The following is a 24,753-nucleotide window of genomic DNA, read 5'->3' on the forward strand; positions in this document are numbered from 1 at the left end:
ACATGGCATGTTATCATCACAAGTCAACATAAGACATAGTAAATGAGCATAGGATCTAAATCATATTTATAGTATAGCCTTAACTTAAACTTTCATAATTACATCCTTCAACCATTTGTCTTTCATATTACAAGAGAACTACTTCACAAGCCACCTCCAAGAATACTTGTGCAAGACAAAGATATCATCCCATAATACTATCCAAGCTAATTACCTCTCTTTGGTCATTCTTGGGCATAGTTCACCATCATAGCCAAGACCTAGGTTTTCATGTCATAAGAGCACTATACTCCTAAGTAACCTCAAGGCACACTTGTGCAATGCATGTGTCGCATCCCATAATACCACACACACTAAGCATATCCTCGAAGTCACCCTGTTCATATCTACCATCTCTAGGTGTCACTATAGACCTACTTCATATTGACAAGGAGCTATCAACTTAAGTTAATCGTATCATGGAAGGCAACTATAGCAACAATCCAAGCTAAGCATACATCACATAAGAGGACACTTCATCAGTAGCTTCAAGTCATATTTGTGCCATGTATGAATGGCATCCCTTACTACCACTCATACTAAGTACTCTTTTAGGCTAACTTACTCAATGCTTACTATTTATCATTCTAGACTATCAAAGAATAACATACTACTATGCTAGACCTAACTATCATGGAAAACACCCTATCATGCAATCCAAGCTATCCAAGAAAGGATACAAGTATTCCAACCTAGTTACCATGCAAACATTCAATATGATGCAAGATACCCTTAGGGGAGTATGAATCTTCAACCCTAAGCTATCCGAAGTATGGTGTCTCAATCCTAAGCTACCATGAAATAGTCTTGGCCTAACCAAGTCAAGCTACCATGAAGGTATTATAACAATGCTCAAGCTACCCTTAGGAGAGTGTAGATCCTCAATCCTAGGCTACCATGCCTATATTAATTCAAGCTACCATGAAAATCATCCTACCAATGCTAGTTCAAGCTAACCTTAGGAGAGCATAATTCCTCAATCCCAAGCTACCATGAGATCTAGCGTACCAAGCTACATAATTCAACTATAAAGTCCTAATTTCAATCATTTCTATTCATGGTCTAGCATACATGCATAAATCTAATTCAATTCATGATTTCATATTCCCATTATTCGATAAGTTCTATTCATGGTGACAATTCTAGAAAATCTGTCAAGAACCATCAATTCCTCATCAAAATACATAAACCCACATGCTTTGAAATTTAGGGTTAACCAAGGAATTCACATAAATTCTTCATAATGTCATGAACCAACACTAAAATAACCATATATGAGTATTATTCAACCTACTAGAATCATACCCACCTAAAACCCCTATATTGGAAGCAACCCTAGCTTGATTGGGGTTCTTCTTCACAAATTAGGGGAAATTCTAGGGGACTCTATGGGTGGAAGAACCCATAGATGAAAATCTAAACATACCTTAATCAATGCCCTAGCACAAGCTTTTAGCAATGGAGCCTTTGTTCTTGACCTCATCTTCAAGCCCTAGCTTCTTCTTCGATGGAGGTTTTTCTTAAAGAGAGAAATATTTGAGAGAGGAGTGATTTGGTGTTTTGATTTGTGTCTAATGTAAAGTGACTTAAACTTAGGGGATAATGACTTAAAAGTATATATATATATAGGTGTATAAAACCCACACAAAACGACCCCCATTTAATACTAGTCGAATAGGAATTTACTTAAAAGCCCCTAAACTAGGCAGTCCCGTCCAGGCACCACGGCCACTTTGACGGCTCGTCAAGGGAACCACAGCCTGTGGTCCCTTGACCAGTGGCTCCCCTCACTTGCCAATCCCCTAAAACTCTAAGGCACCTTCACGACCACTTTGATGGACCGTGGTCAAGACCACGGATCGTGAAGTGGCTCGTGGAATTCGGGCAGTAGCTTGGCCTCAAGACCTTGCCTCCTATGATACTAAGGGATCTTCATGGACCGTGGTCAAGACCACTGGTCATGAAGGTGGTCGTGAACCCTTAGGCAGTAGCTTGCCAAGGTTAGGCAGCCTTGGCCCCTTGGCTTAGGCTTACCCTTTTGCGTTGGTACTTCCCCTTCCCATGCTCAACCAAACTCTAAATGGTCTTCTATATTACGAGGTCTAACACGTACCTTGATGTTCAACCACTAAACCCCTCATTCTAAGCACATAAAGCTTCGTCTATGACTCTATTTCACATACATCAAACTTTAGAACCCTAGCTTGTAGCTCTAGTTTGGTCTTCTAGTTTTTGGGGTGTTACAGTATTTGAGAGAAGGTCAATACCAATATTTATTTCCCTTTTAGGATGAATACCAGGTAAATAATTGAGAAACTCTTCCGGATACTCATTAACAATGGGGACCGACTCAAGACTAGGGGTTTCGGAATCCATATCCCTCACCCTAACTAAATGGTACAAGCAACCCTTAGAAATCATCCTTCTAGCTTTAAGATAAGAAATGAACCGACCTTTTGGAATAGAATTTCCCCCCTTCCACTCTAGGACAGGCTTATTCAGGAACGGAAACTTGAATACCCAAGTTCTACTATCAATAGAAGCATAACAAGAGTGCAACCAATCCATCTCAAGGATGACATCAAAATCTAGCATATCAAGCAGTATCAAGTCAACAAAAGTAACTATATAGGGTAAGGATACCGAACATTTTCTATATACCCTTTCAACCAACACCGAATCACCAATAGGAGTAGAGACAGAGAAAGGTTCTATCAACACTTCAGGAAGCACATCAAAGTTCATAGCCACATATGGCGTCACAAAATACAAGGTAGCACCAAGATCAAGTAAATCATATACATCTAGTTGGAAAAGTTTCAATGTACGGGTAACCACATCGGGAGAATCCTCTTGTTCACCTCGAGTGTGAAGAGCATGAAACCTATTTTTTTTCTTAGGAGACTAGCACCTGAACAACTTGGACCAAATGAAGGATAGGGTTGAGCTCTACGGCGATTATCTCCCTCATTCTTAGCAACCGAATGACAATCCCTTATCTTGTGATCCGCCTTACCATAACCAAAGCAAGCATTGGAACCCGCTAGACATTTGCCCTTATGTTTTCTTCCACCCTTAGTACAATTAGGCATAGAAGGCCCAGTACCACCTCCTTGAGGCTTAGGGTTAGACACCCTTTCATTGTTGGACCTTGGAGGAGCCTTAGAAGAACCTTTCCCAGAAAACCTTTGTCAAAACCTTGAACGACCACGTCCACCGGACCTAGAGTATGACTATTTACCATCATTTATTCTTGTCCTCTTTGTTTCCCTAGACCTTTATTTGAAATTTTCCTCTTCAATTTGTTGGGCATGGACCATTTGGACGAGAATATTCATGTCATGGACAAGATAGCCATACAACACTCTTTTACAACCAGTTCGGACATACTCCAAAACGAGCTTACTCATCCTTGCCCTAGAGTCGGCAACTATAGAGGGAGCATACTTAGACAATTGAGTGAATCTCAAGACGTATTCTTTCACATTCATATTTCCTTATCGAAGATTAATTAACTCAAGCACTTTAGCCTCCCTCATCTCAAGGGAACGAACCTATCAAGAAAAGTTGACTTAAACCTCTCCCATTCCAAGGGACCCGCATCTACCGGTCTTGCCTCTTTCCATTGGTTGAACCAAATTTGAGCAACTACCTTAAGTTGATAAGCGGTCAATTCCACCTTCTCTACCGGAGTCACTCTCATGATATCTAACACCTTATAGACCTCATCAATTAACTCTTGAGGATCTTCCTTAACTTTAGAACCATGAAATTCCGTAGGATTCATCCTTGTGAAGTCCCTCACTCTTGATGCCGTCGTACCCACATTTGGGTTCACGGGGTTCAAAACCTCCCTATTGTCTTAGGCCGTCACGGCTTGAGCCAACACTTGAAAAGTTGTTCTAAACTCCGTATTGGTCACTTGGTCGGCCAAAGGGTCAACCAGAGCTTGAGAAGCTTGAGGAGGATCTCTTTGGTTAATCTCTTCTCTGTCGGTCCTTCTTGCAAAAGCCCTTCTAGTAGTCATATCATGTAGACCATCGGGTAAGGATTAGGAGAAAGACCTTATAGAGTTAAACTCTATGGCACGACTTAATAAATAAAAAAAGTGAAGTTTCCTAAGCATCTAATAGCTTCTCATTCATAAGATGTGGTGCGCTTCACACATATGAACAAGACTCTACTAGACGTGGTTTTGAGATATCCTAGAACCATTCTAAACATTGTGCTCTGATTACCAAGTTTGTCACATCCCAAGGATACCCCTAGACGTAACATGGCATACAAGACCTCGAGAGGCCTAATATAAGCCATTTAGCTTTCACAACATAAGATAATAGAAATGAGCAAAAATTTATAACATTTTTAACCAACATCAAAGTTTTATATCAAAAGCAGAAGTCTATTACACTTTGTCTCAAACCATCTAAAACATGAATATCTTGGGATATAATCCATATAATAGTGTTCAAAAAATAAAATGAAAGAACATAAGAGAAATGGTGACCATATCCTCGAATACACTAAGGAATCACCAATCTTCAATTCTTGCTCTACAAAGATCCTCGCCACGGGGATGAGAGTCGATACCGCCGGACCCTACATTTGGATAAGAAATGTAGGAAACAGTATGCATTAGTACATACATGTACTAAATATGATATCCAACATAAACATCAACGTGAGCATAAGATATAAGAACATAGGTCATAAGAATAATCATTGCACATATTATCGCCATAACATAGGTGGAATCCTTCTTGAAGTAACCTCAACTTATCCTTAGTCAAGACTTGCGTCATCCACCTCTAGTCAAGCATATCATGGAAGGAAACTCAAGCAATAATCCAAGCTCATCATACATCAGATCGTAATCTAACTTATCTTATATAGACATGGGGAATCGCCTTTTTGCCTTACTACAAAGGAACATGGGTAGTCGCATTTAGTCCTTATATGGATCATGTTTACTCGCCTCTAACCAACTTACATATGGATCATGGGTACTCGCCTCTTGTCCAACTTAACATATGGATCATGGATATTCTCCTCTTGTCCAACAACATGTGGCATGGGTATTCGCCTCTTGTCATTAAATAAGGATCATGGGTATTCACCTCTTGTCCAATCATATCAAAAGAACATGGGGAGTCGCCTCTTGTTTAACTTTAAGGAATAAGGGTTATTGCCTATTTATTCTACTTGATGGAATACGGGTAACTGCCTCATATCCATCTCATTTGTAGGTCATGGGTAATCGCCTCTAGCCTCATCAATTTCATAGTCATTAGTATTAGATTCATTTTTAGTGAGCAATCCTTTCAACCTAGAATCATTCAATGTGAGAAAGTCTTTCACATTTATTACATAAGCAATTCATGTGGGAACTATCCCTTACACAATCAATCACAACAATAGTCAACAATTGACAACATAAGGTTTACTCTCAAGCACTATATCGCATAGTCATTCTATATGCTCAATCTCAAGCAATTCAACATCATATTCATATCATAAGCTTCAATCTCAAATAAATGTAATCATGATTCATCATATAGGCTTCAATTCTAATCTATCCCATCATTCCTAGATTGAATACATCTAAATCCACAAATTATCATTTCATGGCATAAAACCATTTACATCAATTTCATCATTCTAGACATGAGTTGGGCATGGGTACATGTATATTCCTCCTAAAAACATGTAATCCTATCAATTCAATTATAAACAATCATAATCCACTCAATTGAATCAACATTCACCAATACCCACAACTTTGGAAGAAACCCTAACTCAAATTGGGGATTTAATCTTCTCAAATGGGGAAAACTTAGGAACTCCGTGGATGGAATGAATCCATGGATGAAAAGCCATCATACCTTGATTACAAATCCCACAAATGCTTGAGGAATGGAAACTTGACCTTGATCCTAACTCCAACTCTTTCTTCTTCTTCAAGTTCTAGAGAGAGAAATATTTGAGAGAAAGACTTTGGGATTTCTGTTGGGTTTTGTGAATAATCACTTGAATGGGTGAGTTTTGGGGTTAAAATGACTTATATAGGGGTCTTATTCTTAGGCAAAATGACATAGCTTTGACCTAATTAAAACCGGAAAACAACATTTAACCCCTAACTTACACTGGTCTGCCACAGGACCATGTGAGGTCCCATGAGCCGTGGTCCTCACCATGAGCCGTGGTCCTCACCACAAGTCGTGGTGCCCTCAGTGGTCCTTGGACCAGTAGCTACGGGGCACCCCCTCAATTCTCCAAAAACTAACACACCACGATGAGCATTTCCACGACCTTTGGTAGCCGTCAAGAGCAATGAAGTGGCTCGTATGGAGGAGTCTGTTTTGGGAAGTTTTCACCTAGCCACTGCCTAGCCCGTCACAAGTCACACCATGAGTCATGGTCCTCACCATGAGTAGTGATTGTGGTCGTGGAAGGTGGGGTAATTTCTATGAAAGAGTAGGCTACCCTAGCCCTCTTCCTTGGCTCTATCCCTCACACTTAGCCCTTGTTTAGTCTACTAGATTCCGAGGTGTTACACAATCTATATAATTATGAGTGGCAGCCCAGGGGTAAATGCCCAGCATGGGTCGATCCCAATTGTTGTAGAAGGATGGCAGCTCAGGGGCGAAGCCCTAGCATGGGCCAATCCCAATTTGTGTAATTATGAGGATAGCATCCATGGGGTTAAAATGTCTAGCATGGGTCAGTCATTTGTATTACAAGCCTTACAAAGATAATATCGCACAAAAAAGTAAAGAAAAGAATATAATATACATGATCCCACTAGAGTATACAAACGTGGTCTTCTATTCTTATCTATGCACTTATATATTGGTACTTAATTTCATTTAAGCCCTTGTTTTACATATGCTATTACCTTGCATATTCAGTACATCATTTGTACTGACGTCCCTTACGGGGATGCTTCATTTCACGCTGCAGGCACAGGTACTCATGCTAGTAGACCTCTTTAGTAGGAGCATAGGTACTCCGCTACTATTGGTGAAGCTCCAAGTTAATTCGGGGAATACCAGTCTTTGGCATGTATTTTGTTACTGTATCTGAGTTAAGGGTAATGTGGGGACTTGTCCCGTCCTAAGCTAAGGTTTTCTATCTTTTAGAGGCTTTGTAGACTAATGTATATAGTTCAGTTGTGTCTTGTCTATAAGTTTTGGGTTTACTACATCCTTGATGAACTTTTCACAACTCTAAATTGTCATAGTTATATATGCATAGTAAGAAAAAGTTATATGTGGGTTCTCTCGGGCCTTTAGGACATCGGGTGCATGTCCGTCTTAATGGAAATTGAGGCATGACATTAAGTTACATTCAAATCAATTCATGTTCTTAGTATTCAATCCTTAATATCACTAACAGCAACATAGTATGCTTATATAACTCCAACATGTTAACCAAAAACTACCATATGACTCCATACACTTCCTCCTCAGCAAATACATCAATCACAATGTGAGAAACTTGAGCTCATAGCTCCTTATCGCCGTCTTGTGGGTCATATCCGTAGAATATAGCTAGAATATTGAGAACATCACATATATGAGATAAGGGAATATGGTCATACCTTAATTGAAAATATACAGATCCTTAAGCTAGTATTAACTAAGGGGAAGGTTTTTATCTTTAATCTAAAGAGGGACATGAGTGAATTCTTGGCATGGTTGAAGAACAACACTTGATTTTGGGTTGATTTCTCAACTAAGGCTTTAGGAGAGGAGAGGGCTGAAGAACCAGAAACTATAAGCTTCTAAAATGACTTAGGATCTATCTAATGAATTTAAATTGTAGAATTACTATTAAATACATTTACACTGATTTAACAAGTTGTTCTCACGTGCCCAGCATGGCCAATTTTGGACTCTACGTAGTCCCAAGTAAAATACACATATCTTTTTACTCCAAAGTCGTATTAATTAAAGGTTTTGTTCATTGGAAACTAGACTCAAATATCTTTAGTTTAATATATATATAATACGGTCTTTAAATCTTTATACATTCAGAGATATGCCTGTACAAGTCAAACAATATACAAGATTGTATGAAATAATTCGTCGTAATGAGACCTTCAACTTGTACTATTGTTCCAAGGCTTACTAGTGTCTCTAACTCTGGTATAACCTTTATAGTGACGTACTATAATTAATATTTAATATGATCATCCATTTAAAACCTTATTATCTCAATAATTCATCAATGAACAACGTAAGGCAAAAAACTATAATTTTTTATGCGTACATCTTTAGTTTTGTGAATTAGTCACCTTAAAATATATAGGATGTTATAACTATGGCCTATGCTCTTGAAATCTACAGGAAATTATTGGTCCTCCTAACCTTACTCAACATTGTTGTGTGATAAAAGGAAATATCTCTTGTACTCCAATGTTTTCTAAGCATTGATGATTGAAAGTGGGTTTTGAACCTCAAGAGGTAAATTATGGACTTATGCATTGTTTTTATGAAATATATGCAAATTTTTAAGGGTGCTTTGAGAGTAAAGTACCAATAATGATGTTGTGTTGTGAAAGGATATTCTCATTAACACATAAAAGCATGATGTGAAAGGTTTTCTCACCTAATTGAATCAAAGAATAAGAGCTATCCTAATGAACTAGCTTCGTTTGGTTGTCCAAGGGCACCTTTCCATGAATAATGAAGTCAAGTAAGAAATGACTATTTCATGGAATTTATGCTTAGCACCGAGTGGATATTGATGATGGGATGGAAGCTCTCCCGTTAGTAGAGGTCGGGTTTCTAAACGCAATCTCATGAGATGGAAGCTCCCCCGTTAGTAGAGGTTCCAGTAGAAATCTCATTATCCCTTAACTATGTGCCCCCATAGGTTGATTAGCTAGTGGATCCATATAAGCTAGAATTTCATGGTTCTACCTCCGCAAGTAGAACAACCCTTTTCGGTGTGGGAGACATCGGGGGATCATGTTATAGCTCACATGGTCTCTATGTCGGTTAAGGCTAATTCTCCACAAGTAATAATGATCTATTACGTCTTGGGATGAAATTACCGAGGCATTCTACATAAGGTTTTTCCCTCCTTCAAAGATAATGGCATTGAGAGACAATATTCAGGGCTTTAAACGTTTAGAGGGTGAGCCAATCCATGAGACATGGCTGAGATTTTAGAAATTGCTACTTCAATGTCCAACTCACAGGCTGCCAAACAACGTGTTGTTACAACCCTTCTACCAGAGTCTACACTCATTGAGCAAAGGTATGGTTGATCAACTTGTCCAGGTAGGAATATCACCCTTTTCGGGGGCAGTGATGAGGACTTGCTTAGCTCCAGCTTGGATATGCTTGCCAGTACCCTCTCTATTGACAAAAACTCTGGTACCTTCAATGACCAGGTCAACACCAAGATCCCTGGGGAGATTGATGTTAGTGTTGAACATAATTATATATAAGAATAATTATGTTGGTGAAGGAAAGGACTTACTTCCAGGGGAGATTGATGGGGTTACAGTCGGAGACGGCTTTGATGAGCTTTCCATCAACAGAGATTCCATCAGTACCAACAGGCTTAACATCAGCATCGAAGATGCCGAGGGTAGATTCGTACTTGAGGAGGTGAGAGGCTTGCATGACACCGCCAGAGTCATTGATGGCAATGACATCAAGGGAAGAGTCCTTCATGCCATGGCAGCACCTCAAGAAATTCCTTCCAAATCTTCCAAATACATTGATGGCTACCTTCAATTTTGCCTCCACTACTCTACTATTATTCTTTTTTCCTCCACCCATCTACGAAACATTTTGGTATATTTTTAGTTTAAAAGCACAATGAATATATTGAAATGAATGGAATTATAATTAAAACTTACAACAGAGGTTTGGAAAGCAACAAGAGATAGCAAGTCATCGTTAATTTTCCTTCCGACTCCGAATGGAACGGCAGATGAGGTTCGAAGGCCAGTGAACTCTGAGAATGATCCTTTATTGTTGCTGACGTGGACAGAAGATTTGGCTACTGATAGAGCAGCCGAAGCCATTGATTTTTGTGTGTTTGTGTGTGTATTCACAACCCCTCTCACTATATTTAGTGAAGATAGGATGGAGTAGATGAGATTATGAATCATGCATAGCCTCTCACTCATTCTATGGCTCTCCTTTACTTTCCTACTTATTATTTCCATTAAAATAGACACATACATATTTGTTCTACTACAGGTGTAAATCAACTTTTTATAATATATAATATATTATTAAAAGTGGGAACATCCTAACCTCAAAGTTGGATTACCATTTTGCCCCAACTTTAAATTAAAGTATTAAAAATATTTAATTAATTAAATATTTTTAATAGATAAATGTCTTATACTCTTCACCATCATCAGAAAATGTTGCTTAGCAACAACCGGGCAAAGTTTCACTGCATCAAGCTCTAAAGTTGGATATTTTATACCAACTCGGCTAAATCAAAGACTGTCGTAAATTGTATCTTGAGTCTTAAAAATTGGGTCTCTTAGCCCCTTAATTGGTGCACAAGCAAAAGAATAATAAAAAAGGGGGTCTCTGGCTTATTAAGGAGCATATTAACAACACACTAGGCTAAAAATCAAAGTTTAGGGAGTGGATGGGTTGAAAATGAAAATCTAGGTTTAAATCATAAGTTTGTAAGTCTAATGATAAAGGATGTGAAGTAGCCAAAGAGAATACAATGTGATCTCCCTCCTAAAAGAATAAAAAAAATGTGTTTGTACATGTGGGAGGATGGAGCACTTGGTACGCAAAAGAGAAGAAACTAGGAGAGTAATGGTGAAATGAAGAAATTAGGGTGGTGAAAAGCTTAAGTAATAGATGATTATGTCTAAAGAAATCAATTCTTTTGTTTTCAATCTTTCATTACACATATCCACAAGTCCTAGTATCAATATAATCATGTTAAATATACCTTTTAAACTTCAACTTTATTTTCTTTATTACTATTCTCAAGTCAAACCTTGTTATAGTGTCAATGTTTTTTTTTAAATATTTGTGTGAATTATACTACAGGGTTATTTTATATACATGCATATTGACATGACGATTAAATTGCATTTAGCTATTATAAAAAAAAAATACCGCTATAATGAATGTTATTATTATAGAGAGGTAAAATATAAATGAAAAAAATAACAATTTTGGAGAGAATCAAGTCATATTTTATAGTGAAATGTTGGTTTTGTTGAAAATAAAATTGTTATAGTGAAATGTTATTATAACAAATGATTGTTATGGTGAGATCGATTGTACTATATATTCCCTTTGGTTCAACTTATATAACATTATGGGTGTGTTTGGTATGTAGGAAAATATTGAAAATATTGATAATACTTTCCTAGAAAATATTTTCTTGGAAAACAAGTGGATTTCTAACTTATTTTCTCATGTTTGATTGGTGAGTAGAAAATATTCTTTTGAAAATATTTTTTAATATTTGGTTGGTGAATGAAAAATATTTTTCAGAAAATATTTTTTATTTTTGGCTTGAGACTAAAAAATACTCTTGGAAAATAATTTATCATCCGAAAATCAACCTAGATAATTGATCTAGAACCCGACCCCGACACCCAAACTAGGACAAGACCCCGATAACCATTCCAAAATTTGATCTTGAGATTTGACCTAGGACCTGATCCAGGAGTTGGCGTAAAACATGAAAAAAAATTAATTTGAAATATTTCCCAAAAATAGTTTTTCTTAAAAAAAATTGAAGGGAATGGCCTGGGGGGAGGGGGGGTAAGAGTAGGGATAGGGGTGGGGTGGCATAAAAAATGAATTTTTAAAAAATTTGAAATATTTTCTAAAATTATTTTTTAAAAAAAGTATTTGATGGGGGTGGCGAGGGAGGAGGTGGCCTTGTTTGGGGGAGGGTGGTGGGGGATTGGCGTAAAAAACTAAATTTGAAATATTTTTCAAAAGAAATTTTTTTTGGGCGGGTAGGGAGTAGGGTTGGTAAAGGTTGGGGTGAGGTAAAAAAAAAACCTTAAAATTTGAAATATTTCAAAAATAATTTTTAAATTTTTTTTTTTTGTGGATGGGGGGTGGGGGTAGTTTGGTGGATGGATAAAAATATATTTGAAATTTGAAAAATATGAAAAAAAAATTAAAAAAATGAATGGAGAGAGTCGGATAACGGAGTATGGGTAGGGTAAGAAAAAGAATTAAAGGATGAAGTAGAGTTTTGGAAATGTTTTCCTCAATTTTGGAAGGGAAGTCATTTTTCTTAAATTTGAAAAAATGAGTTGATTTGAAAAACATTTTAAGCCAACCAAACATGTAAAAATTGGAAAACATCTCCATACCAAACACACCCTATGTCCTTATTGATTTGACTATAAAAATAAAATTAAATTTTATTGAAAATTATTTAACTTTATACTTAATATTTAATTTTAGTCAAGATATTTTTATAATCACACAAACATTATGACGGTCTTAAAAATAAAATTTCAAAATGTTTATAATCATACAAATATTATACTAATATTTTCAAGACCGAGAGTGACAGAACTGATGTAATTGCTCGGATAGTAATTATCAAGCATAGTAATTACATAATCTAGTAATTACACTGATCTATTTGGTTGTCACAATGTAGTTACAATGTAATTATAAATGTGCTATTTGGTTACACAGTTGCAATCACAATGTTATGTTAATTTTAAGAAATAAAAGTTAATAATCTAAAATTAAAAGATTTTATTTGATAAATAAGAAGCTACATAAATTATATTGAATTAAACATTTAAGATATATATTATCTTTTGAAAATAAATTAATCAACAAACATATGTTCTTAACTTATATTATAAAAAAAAAAATTGATTTATGTTTTTCAAGTTACTATATATTAATTAAATTACTAATAAAAACTAAAAGTACAAGATTTCTACAAACATCATAAGATAAATGTTTACAAAAAAATTAATACTATAAATATAATGTCTTAAATTATGAAAATATTTGTTAAAAAATAATTTATCAAGTCTAACTAAAAAATAAATATCTTGCAATATGAAATATCAAATCAATACTACTAAAACAAATGAAAGTGAAAATATAATATAAGTTTCACATTCGGAAAGAAATTTAATGTAATACTTTAATGTCAAATTTCAATATAGCATACATAAATGTGATTTAAAATAAAAGAAAAACGTAAATCTATAGCCTTATTTAACAATAAATTTTTCTTCAATTTTAAAATTAGTATACTTACAAAATTATGCTAATGAAAAATAAACACATGATTAATAAATAAAATAGATAGTTAGAAAAACCACATGGAATCAAAAGAAGAAAATGTTGAGAATGAGAAGGAAATGAAATATTAATAATATAAAATAAAAATTATATTTATAGAATAATAAAAATAAAAAATAATTTAAAATAATAAAACTAAAAATAAGTTTAAAACAAAAAATTAAAAATTAATCAGCTTGTAATTACATCATGTAATTACTAGCAATTCACAACCCTCCCTGATAATTGGACGGTGTAATTACCTCCTACTAATTACACATAATTACCTGGTGACCAAGTAATTACATGATCAACCAAACATGTCAGACAGTGTAATTACACCCAATTAAACCAAATCAAATTACCAGGTTGACTTTCCAAACAGGTCCTTAGTTAAATTACGTGACTAAATAAAACAAAAAGAATAATATATTTTGATTTGCCTCTTCCCTATATTTAATACTTCATATGTGTCATACTAGTTGATCATTTTTCTTTTAACACACATATTAAAAAATTATAAATAAGAAAATAATTTTACTAGTTCATCTCTTAAACAACATCTTAGGATATTTGCAAACAGATGTGAACACTTTCAAAAATAATTAATTGTAAAGGTTACTTAGTAAAGATTTTAATTAATGTTTTCTTGATTTAGTAAGGTGGACAACTAATATGGAATAACTATTTTTAATAAGATCAATAACTAATACGGGACGGAAGAACTAGGAAGTACTGTAACTTTGTTTTCTGCTTTAATCACATAATATTCAAAGTTAACTACTTGAATTGATTCAAATTCAACATAATCATATTATATTATAAATATTCCTTTAAGCTCCTACATTTTTTGAATTTAATTAAACTTCAATGGCAAGTCTTGAGAACAATTCTATAAGGTTCTTCGAATTTATAATTTATAATAATATTTATTCAATAAGATACGCAAAATTTTCGGGCAAGGTTCCTCTAATGCTCCTAAGTTCAACCAAGAGAGGGTGTGTAACCCTAAGCCTCAAGGAGAAGGTAATGGGTCTTTTATTGCCAGATTGTGCTAGGTGTGGAAGAAAGCATGCGGGTGAATGTCTAGCGGGTTCCAATGCTTGTTTTGGTTGTGGTAAGATGGACCACAAGATAAGACATTGTCCTTTAATTGCTAAGAATGGAGGAGATAGTCTTCGTAGGGCTCAACCCTATCCTTCATCTGGTCCAAGTGGTTTGGGTACTAGTGCTCCCAAGCAAAATAGATTCTATGCACTTCAGACTCATGGTGAAAAAGAGGGTTCTCCCGATGTGGTTACCGGTATATTCAAAGTCTTTCATGATTATGATTTACTTCATCCCGGTGCTACCTTGTCTTTTGTGATGCCATTTGTGACTATGAGGTTTAATGTGCTTACATCAGTGTTATTAGATCATTTTTTCTATCTCTATTCCTGTGGGTGATTCTTTGTTGGTTGAGAGGGTCTATAGAAGTGTCCCGTCTCCTTATCCCATAGAGTTACTCTTGTAGATTTGGTAGAGCTTGATATGCTAGATTTTGATGTTATCTTTGGTATCGATTGGATGCATTGTTGTTATACTTCTATTGATTTTAGAACCCGTGTAGTTAGATTTTAGTTCTCGAATGAGCCTATCCTAGAGTGGAAGGGAGGAATTCTATGCCTAAGAGTCAGTTTAGCTCGTGTCTTAAAGCTAGGAAGATGATTTCTAAAGGTTGCATGTACCATCTAGTTAGGATGAGGGAAATAAATTTCAGTATCGACCAACTCCAAGAAGTGAGTTTCCTTTCCAATATTGACCTTAGGTCGGATTATAATTGAGGGTGAAGGATGATTATATCTGAAAATGGCTTTTAGAACCCGGTATGCTCACTATGAGTTTTTGGTGATGTCGTGTGGTTTGACTAATGCTCCGACGGCATGTATGGATTTGATTAATAGGGTGTTTAGCTAATACATTGATATGTCCGGTTAGTAGACTCTACCAAGGGTGGTGTTATGGTTCTTAATAGTTCAGAATCGTCTTTTTGTGACTGATGTGAAAGCTAAGCAATGTATTAATCCGGCCTTACTAAAAATTGAAAGAAGCGGTACTTAGAAAGTTTGTTGAGGCTTTCTCCCAAGGGGGAGATGTTATACTTAGATATAGAAATCGTTTGTGTGTTCCTAATGTTGATGACTTGAGGGAACATTATTGTCAGAAATTGGGAGATTTATCCCAAGACATTAGAATTCCTACTTGGAAATGGAAAGAATTGAATATGGACTTCATAGTTGGTTTGCCTCGCACCCGGTGACACTATGACTCGATTGGATTTACTTGAAAATCTCATCCATGAAGGATGTAATGAGGTTTGGTAAGAAAGAAAAGCTTAGTTCCCGTTATGTATGCATGATATCAGCTTTTGAGATGTGTTGGGAAGGTTGCTTATGAGCTTGAATTGCCAAATGATTTGGCATCGGTGCATCCTATTTTCCATGCTCTATGTTGAAAAAGTGCGTTGGAGATCCGACATCTATAGTTCTCTTAGAAGGTTTGGGAGTTGATGAAAATCTTTCTTATGAGGAAGTTTCGATTGAGATTTTAGACCAGCAAGTCAAGGAATTGAGAAATAAGGAAGTTGCTTCCGTGAAAGTGTTGTGGAGGAATCAATTTGTTGAGGGTGCTACTTGGGAGGCCGATATGATTTCCCGATATCCTCATATTTTTCCTTCTACTCCTACTCTAGCTTGAGGTAACGAGTTCCTCATGATTTACTTTAGATGATTCTCATATTATGCATGTTCATGAAAAACTTATGTTTTGAAAAGAAAATGAGTTTATATGATTGATTTTCCTCATGTTGTGCATTGAGTATGAGTTGCCTATAGACTTCATGAGATGAATTGTTGAACATGCTTTAAATCGGAGTTGATATGTCCTCCTTGAATATATGCTTTTGAGTATGAATTTCATATAGGCTCCATGAGATTGTGTTGAGCATGCTTTTAGCTTGGAGATGGCAGTTCCTCCTTGAATATGAGTATTCTAGAATTTTCATGCATATTGGGTTGCTAGGTCACACAGTACGACCCTATACACATATAAAGAATAGTTTGGGTCTTGACTTAGAATTTTTTGAGGTGTTACAGGTTCAACATATTTACAAATCGATAGCCAGTAAGTCGAATCAATAAACTTCAAAAAGAACAAAATCGACCGTCACGCAACCCTAATTGTACCCCATATCTAAACTTGTAACTAGGGGTGTTCACAGTTTGGATAAAAACCAATCCAAACCGAAAAACCAAATCAAACCGATAAAATAAAACCGATTTTATTTGGGTTTGGTTTGGTTTGGTTTGGTTTTAGATTTTTGAAAACCGATAGTATTTGGTTTGGTTATGGTTTTATTTGAAAAAGATCGAAAAAATAACCGAATCGAGGAATTATATACATATATTTTATTAATATACATACTTAATATATTATTTTTATAAACACTTTTAAAGATTTTATACATACTTTCATTAAAATTTCTTTATAATTTACTGATTGAAAGCAAAAATATCCAAGATGAAACATTTATATTATTGATTTCATGTATATGAGTGTCTATGACAATTCTTTGTAGGATTGAAAATGTTATTGTCTCTTCCTTCTAGGCCAATATAGTGAGTTTTAAAGCTTTATTGATAGTAAATTTAGTGATCGAAAGTTCAGTAATTTAAGTCATTCTAACTATTTTTCGTATTGAATGGATTGTTGTCACTTTTTCACATTTTAAATGAATTGTTTCTTTTATTTTTTGTATGGTTAATAACCGAATAACCGAACCAAACCAAACCGAAATCGATAATCACCAAATCGATAAATGTATATTATATTTGGTTTGGTTTGGTTTTGATAATTTTAAAACCGATTAAGTTGGTTTGATTTTGATTTTGATCAATAACCGATCCAAACCAATCCGTAAACACCCCTACTTGTAACAATTACCCAATATAAAAGGCAGCCCAATGCATAGGGCATCTTGCATTAGCTCGGTCCAAGAAAAGGACCGAACTCCAAAAAGTGTGATGTAGGCAGCCTAACCTAATGCAAGCATTAATGGTTGCTTCCACAACTAAAATTTGTAACCTGTGGGTCACATGGAGATAACTACTTTACTATTACTCCCAAGGTCCCTTTAAATTACCCAGTATCACTTTCAGATTTTATTTGAACGTCAGTTTCTGCTTTAATAATCTAGTCTAATTGTTCTTAGCAAGACCATCAATTTCCATTTCCATACAGTAAGACATTTGTAACCTTGCCTTTGCTGCTAAAAAATGAGTGTTGAACACAAATATGATTTGAAAATCATAAACAACGATTAACTTTACAGAAATGCTGTATTTCAAATTACATACTACTACGAGTCTCACATTAATACTAACATACCCTTTCACTTCTATACAAACTTGCTCACTGCAACACCTGCCTTGGTATGTAAAGCAAAAACTTTGATCCAACTCAATAAGGGAATTTAATTTAGTTCAACCTTGTGCTATTCCTCCTTCCCCACCATTTCTTTTTCATTTTGTCACTGCCTCCTTCATCACTCCCCAGTTTATTCAGAATCACCTTTGTTTCTCTCAATCTTGATCCGTAATCTTTCTTCCAAGCTTCAAACATCTGCTTCAACCTCCTTAGCTCACGATCTGGACTCAAGTTAGCCTCAACTTGACCTGATTTTACTTCCACCAAGAACTTAGCATCGTCACCGAACACTTGACTCCTCTGCTCAAACTCCTCTGCTAATCGGCTTATGACACTAAGACCTGCGCTCATTGGTCGTACTCCATTGCTCTCTCGGGCCCTCTGGTTACTTCCTGTCTCCCAGCTAGACTCTTTCTCATCAGTTGGATTGACAGATGCATCAGAGTTCCTCCTGGAATCATCAAGGGCTAAGCTCCTTTTTGCAATGGAAAGACTTGACTGCAGCGATCTCATTTGTTTCTGCCATATTTCTTCCATGGATTTCATTTTCAACTCATACTCTGACCAACGATTCTCATACTGCTGTAGTCTCTGGTGAAGTATGTCATTATCCTCTTCTTTTTCTCGTAGAGCAGCTTCAGCTCTAAGGACTCGACGTTGTAACTCTGCCAGGAAAGAAGACTTCACCAGCACCTCTTCTGACTCATTACCCTATAAGAAGCTAACTGGGATAAGAAACCAACAGAAGAGAATGGGCCACTGCTAATTAAGATGAATGGTGTGCTTTGGTCAATAACGTCAACTAACAAACTTGAAAAGCAATGAGTGCCCAGTAAAGAGACGTCACAAAAAGTTGTCATTCCCAATTTAATGCCACCCATGATTACCTTTCTGCCTCCAAATTGTAACAGTCCAATGTCTCCTGAGCATCTTCTGACTAACCAGCCACGAATCACTGGAAAAGAAATTCCAGGAGGTTAAAAACTATAACATTAAGTATAAAAACCATGTCAAATCTATTGTATGAGCAAGTCATAATATTGTTAAAATCATAGGGTAAATATATTACATTAACAAATAAGAGGAGTCTATAATTCTACAAACCCAAAATGTACAGCTATTTGTGCAAAACTATCTTGCAGCCAATATCTGTTGTTTATCAGATCATGCAAACTAAAAACAAGTTACTCATGTCTGAAAAATACAATAAAAAATAAGTCTAATTCTACAAGCCCAAAATGTACAGCTACTCGTGCAAAACTATCTTACAGCCAATATCTGTTGTTTATCAGATCATGCAAACTAAAAACAAGTTACTCATGTGGAGCTTTAAGCAATTTACCAGATTGTATCACAATTGATGCATCATGAACATTTTCGTAAGTCTTCCTTTTGGTCCTGCCTCTTATTTGCTTTTGTATACACACAGCTGCTTTGTGTTTCTGTAGTAAGATTGCATATTCTTTTCTAGCTTTCTCACCGCGTACAACTGTACAGAGAAAGCATGCAGGAACAGAGTCATAAACCCTACAATAAGCCAATATCAGAAAAGCAAAAATTTCGAAGTTCAATCAAACCGACATGACTGAAGTGTAGCAATTCCTCTTCGAAAATGTTTGAGATCTCGGCGAGCTTGGTGACCTCTAAAACAACTTTGAACACGTAAGATGCCATGGAGAGTGTGATTTCTTGTATCTTCAAGAACTCCAATCTGAAAAGAGGTAATAAGAAAATAAATCATTTTGAATTAGTATATGGAACAAATGAATGTATGCTCTTTAGTTTGGAGAAATAATTATTTTAACATGATCTTAACTCATTTTTATCGGACAGATTCTCAAATGGCATGGTCTATAGTGGACATCTCAATAAATGACGTGATGGTTGGGAGCAATATTTCTTCATTTTTTCTTTTCTTCCTCCAATAAGTACAACAACAATAACATACCCACTGATATCCCACTAAGTGGAGTTTGAGGAGGGTAGAGCGTACGCAGACATTACTACTACCTCGTGGGGTTAGAGAGGTTGTTTCAAAAGGATCCTCGCTCAAATGCATCAAAACCAAGTACAAGAAGAACACATAGCAATTAATAAGAAAAACAGTGTAAAGTCTGCATCAAATGCATCAAAGAAACAGTAACAACAGCAAAATAGTGTGATAATCGAAACACAATAAACAACTCTTCCTCCAATAAGTAAAGTTGGAAAATAAAAGTTAGGATGGCAAAGTTCATGATAGAATGGGAAACAAAATTTCAAAAAGCTTGCTTTAGGCAATTGTGCAGCAGATCACATAATTTAGATTACTTGTTTCAACCATCTTTCTCGGGAATCCAATTTAGGAAGGGAAGACAGAAACTTGACTGACACAAGTACCAAATATATAGCATATATATGCATCAGCAGTTTCTCACTGAAACCCAAATGGACAGCAAACACAATTTTGCATAATTTAATTTATATTTACATTCATATAGATCTAACAAATACTGTAAGAAAAGAAAGTATCACACTGGCACATGTGTAAGTGAACACGAATGAGAACATCAGATGCACTTGGCCTTAAGCTAGTTCTGTTCCATCCTTCGATCACCCTTCATAGCAACAAAGAAAGACATTGGACACCAGCAATCTACAAAATGTGATCTTGATATAATTCTTTTTTTTTTTTGAGAAGGTGACAACTTGTATTCTATTCCAAAACAAAAAATCAGAACCTGCCACAATAAATTACAGGTTCTTAATTACAATTGTGGAGAGTAGCAAGAAGATCTTCAATCCTATAGCAAAATTTACAAGGAACCTAAAACATCTGTAACTAGATTTTCCGTGTACTCCTGTTTACACCAAAAAAGAAACAAAACTAAGCAGTTCATCATAATCTTCTGGATGGAATTACTCTTGTTTTGGAAGCATCTGAGATTTCTTTCTTTCCACACAGACCACCAAATACAAGTCGGAATCATTTTCCATCTCTATTTATGCCGAGTAATGCTTGCATAGTCCATATCTTCAGAGTCAGGGTAACTTTCCTAGGCATAACCAATTTCATGCCCTTCAGATTAATAAAAACATTCCACAAAATGTTGGTTATTCTACAGTGAAGGAAGAGATGGTAGACAAACTCTACTTCTTCACCACATAGAATGCACCTAGGACTCAGTTGCATATTTCTTTTCATATGATTTTCTGGGTCAAAACCGCCTGCTTAGTAAGGAGCCAAGTAAAACAAGACAATTTGTAGGGGATTTTAGTTTTCCATATCAGCCTCCATGGCCACCCATTCCCCTGACTGTTACAAGGATTAAGCTTCTTGTAAGCTCTTCTGACACTGAATTTGTCTTGATTGTGATCCCGCCATCCCAAACTATCATTTGCATCAGTAATTCCTTTGAACCGTCCCAAGACCTTGTAAAACTCCACCAACCTTTGGATCTCCTAGTCATTTAGAGGTGTCTTCCAAAACTCAGATTCCACCCTTGCTTTGACCACATCTCTGCCACAGTGGCCCTTTGCTGCTGGTTTAGGGTGAAAATATCCGGAAAAAAGGTTTTGAAAGATCCTTGTTCTAGCCATCTATCTTCCCAGAAAGAGGTTTTCCTACCATTACCCAATTTAATATTGCAATTTCCTCTGAGCTTTGGCCAATGGTTTCTAATGGCTCTCCAAAGGCTTGATCCGTAAGTGCTAGTGACCATTTTAGTTATCTAGAGATCCTCCATTTCATATTTGGCCTTTATTACATCTTTCCACAGAGCTTGCTCACTGGAAGCAAATCTCCCTAGCCACTTCATCATAAGGCACTGGTATTGGATTTTTAAATTCCTTATCCCCATCTCCCCTGCCTGTTTACTCTCAATTAGAGTATCCCACTTAACCAAGTGGAATTTCTTGGTTTTACTATATCCTTCCCACAGGTGGTTCCTCCTCAAAGCATCAAGTCTGTCAATAACACCATCAGGAATAGGGAAAAGCGACATCATATAGGTAGGCATATTGATGAGTGTTAATCTTCCTCCTAAAGAAAGGTACTGGCTCTTCCAATTCATCAACCTTTTTTCACATTTTTCAATCACCCCATTTCAGATGCCTATAGATTTGCTTTTGGCTCCCAAGGGCATCCCCAAGTATGTAGTTGGTAGATCTTCTATCCTTCCACCCAAAATCCTAGCCTGAGAGGGTAAATCAGGGACTTCATTTACTGTATACAAGAAACTCTTGTTCCAATTAATGTGAAGCCCAGAGATAGCTTCAAAAAGAACAAAGATTACCCTTAAAATCTTGAGTTGGTTCCTGTTTGCATCACAAACATCACAGAAGACGAGTGTCATCTACATATTGTGAGTGAGTAATCTCCAGATCATCCCCCACTCTACTGGATACCCTAAAACCTCTCAGCCACAACTTTTCTTGAGCGATTTTCAACATATCATTTAGCCCCTCCATAGCGATAATAAAAAGAAAGGGAGTTAATGGGTGTCCTTGTCTTAAACCTCTCTGTGAAGAGAAGAAACCTGTAGGAGAGCCATTTATTAGCACTTAGAATTTCACGGTGCTGATGTACAACTTCATCCATCTTAACCATCTACCTCCAAAACACCTTTTAGAAAGAGTCTCCAACAGGAACTTCCAATTGAGGTGGTCATAAGTTTTTTGAATGTCCAGCTTACATAGCTTACATAGGATGTCTGGGACACTGCTTCTAGTTCTAGCATCAACACACTCATTAGTCATAAGAATGGCATCCATTATTTGTCTCCCTTTTATGAAGGCAAATTGTTGGTGGTCCACCAGTTTGTGCATAACCATTTTGATTCTCTCGGTGAGTATTTTGGAGATGATTTTGTACACACTACCAATTAGGCTAAAGTCAGTGAGCTCGTTAGCACCCATTCTTTTTTGGAATTAAAGCCACGTAGGTAGAATTGAAGCTTTTCTCAAAAACACATCTCTCATGAACGTTCTTGACTGTAGCAATCACATCTTTTCCAATAACCTCCCAACAACGGGTATAGAAGGCCATGGTAAAACCATCAGGACCAGGAGCTTTGTCACTAGCACAACGTTTGACACTCCCCATATCTCGTGGTCCTCAAATTCCTTCTGAAGCATGAAATTATCTTCAGCATTAATTTTGTGATCCATCCTGCACCCACCTGAAGGTCTCCAAGTTTCTGTTTCAGAATATAAGTTCTGATAGAAAACTACAATTTCCTTGTTTATGTCTTTTGGATCTTTAATTGTTCTAAATACTTTTTTCTCCCTTTCTCTACAGATGTAGATTGTAATACAGATTGTACAACTCCCAAGTAAAATATTCGTACAATTCCATGCAAAACAAAATTTTAAATGAAAAAGAAACGAAGTAATGGACTAAATGTCTTGGGGAAGTCTAGAGGAGAGCACAAGCTAGTTGCAAAAGGGCGTATGAGCCTCAATTGTACAATACAGGATACTCATAGGTAATGACACGTGCCGGCAGTAGCATTAAATAAAGACTCACGGTCACGGATGATAGATCTACATAGATTGACCATATTGACAATTAAAAGCCCAACAGAAGTGCACACAGGGAAGGGAGGAGAGGCAAGAAAAATAGGAGCAAAAGAGATAATTCATAATAGTATCCCTCACCTGTCCAGTTCGGAAAAACAACTTTGTGAAACCAACTTGGTACATATCGGGCAGAATATTGAACTGATGCAATATTGCAACCGAGACACTGAGAGGATCTTGTGATGCAACATGGTCTAATAAAAGGAATCCATACCTGATATAGAATTCCATTGATGAGAGTAAGAACTCAAGCATACCGAGAAATAAACATAAAATTTAAAGTATTAGTGATAATACTCCATCCTACCTTCTAGCAAACTTCTGATGGGACATTCTGGTAGGAAACCCAGATCTCGATATCCGGACTACCTCTAAGACACCACAACATCGTAACTGCTGCAATACAAGTCCTTGCTCATACTTTCCAGGAGACTGAAAATTGTTGGGCTTGATACAACGTATGAAATGTGGAGTCGTGTTCTCTAGTCGTTGCATTAGTTGGAACAATTGTCCCTACCAGCAAAAAGAATCAAAATGGCAAACATAAGTTGAATCCCACTAGTTCATGAACACCCTTCCCCCAACACAGAATTAACTCCTTCATGTAGCCCCCAAATCTAGGTAAATTGCTACAGTCAAACAGTAATAATTTTGTCATATAATAACTCCTTTAAACCACCAGTCCTCCAACAAGTTTATCTGGATTAATGATTGTTGAATTTTATTTTATTTTTATTTTTTTGATGACAAGGGAAACCCGCAGCCTCTACCCTTTGGGTGCGCACAGGGTAAAACCCCCGCTCCTATGCAATAGCTCGCAAACCACATAAGAGAGGTAACCCACACTAGGCAATCCCGGTGCGACGAGCTCGGCACAAAAGGCAAAACCCTTGCTTGAGCTGGCAAGGGGTTTCGAACTTGAGACCTCCAACATGGAAGTCCCAAGCCCAAACCACTGGGCCACCCCTAAGGGTTATGATTGTTGAATATAATTGAATAAATCAATCAAATTTAATTTCTGTTAACCGGATACCCAACAGTAACGTATAAAACAAGCTTAGCAAAAATCTTTACTACATTTGACCTGTGGTTTTACTTGAATAAATATTAGGAATGAACCTGAGAGGGTAGATACAGCAATAATACATTGCATTGGTGATAATTTTACACTCACTTTTTCTTCTCTTTTCCTTCCTGTAGTTTCTGCTTAAATTTATCATATGGTGGCCCCTAAAGGTATTGTCTACGCAAGACATAAGCAGGAAGCAAGTCAGTTACTTCCCAGCTTCATTTGACACAATTTTGACTAATTAGTTTGGGGAAACCAAACTTGCTGTAATTATCACAATCTTGCTTAGGAAACCTATGAAGTTCTTTTTCTTTCTGAAGTCCCAATGTATAAGAATCCTCAACC

The 24,753-nt window shown here is 36.3% G+C and overlaps 3 protein-coding genes across 3 annotated transcripts in view; 1 reads left to right on the forward strand and 2 right to left on the reverse strand.

The window, feature by feature from the left end:
• Positions 1–9,298: 9,298 nt before the first annotated feature.
• LOC125848306 (glyceraldehyde-3-phosphate dehydrogenase A, chloroplastic-like) lies at positions 9,299–10,100 on the reverse strand. The gene is made up of 2 exons (XM_049528160.1): positions 9,529–10,100; positions 9,299–9,455 (listed from the first exon to the last, which is right to left on the reverse strand). Exons 1-2 carry the CDS (start codon positions 9,831–9,833, stop codon positions 9,314–9,316), a joined length of 447 nt encoding a protein of 148 aa, XP_049384117.1. The 5' UTR covers positions 9,834–10,100; the 3' UTR covers positions 9,299–9,313.
• Positions 10,101–14,345: 4,245 nt separating this feature from the next.
• Positions 14,346–14,762, forward strand: LOC125847211 (uncharacterized). The gene has a single exon (XM_049526878.1). It carries the CDS (start codon positions 14,346–14,348, stop codon positions 14,760–14,762), a length of 417 nt encoding a protein of 138 aa, XP_049382835.1.
• Positions 14,763–17,636: 2,874 nt separating this feature from the next.
• LOC125848310 (myosin-1-like) overlaps positions 17,637–24,753 on the reverse strand; it is a 38,280-nt gene continuing 31,163 nt past the window's right edge. Inside the window, exons 18-23 of the mRNA XM_049528165.1 lie at positions 23,647–23,852; positions 23,418–23,553; positions 19,362–19,491; positions 19,123–19,269; positions 18,668–18,735; positions 17,637–18,491 (exon numbers count right to left, since the gene is read on the reverse strand). Of these exons, the coding sequence (XP_049384122.1) occupies positions 17,832–18,491; positions 18,668–18,735; positions 19,123–19,269; positions 19,362–19,491; positions 23,418–23,553; positions 23,647–23,852 (1,347 nt within the window). The 3' untranslated portion in view covers positions 17,637–17,831. The remainder of the gene's footprint in view (positions 18,492–18,667; positions 18,736–19,122; positions 19,270–19,361; positions 19,492–23,417; positions 23,554–23,646; positions 23,853–24,753) is intronic.

The sequence above is a fragment of the Solanum stenotomum genome, chromosome 12 (genome assembly GCF_019186545.1).
Source record: "Solanum stenotomum isolate F172 chromosome 12, ASM1918654v1, whole genome shotgun sequence".
Classification (NCBI taxonomy): domain Eukaryota; kingdom Viridiplantae; phylum Streptophyta; class Magnoliopsida; order Solanales; family Solanaceae; genus Solanum; species Solanum stenotomum.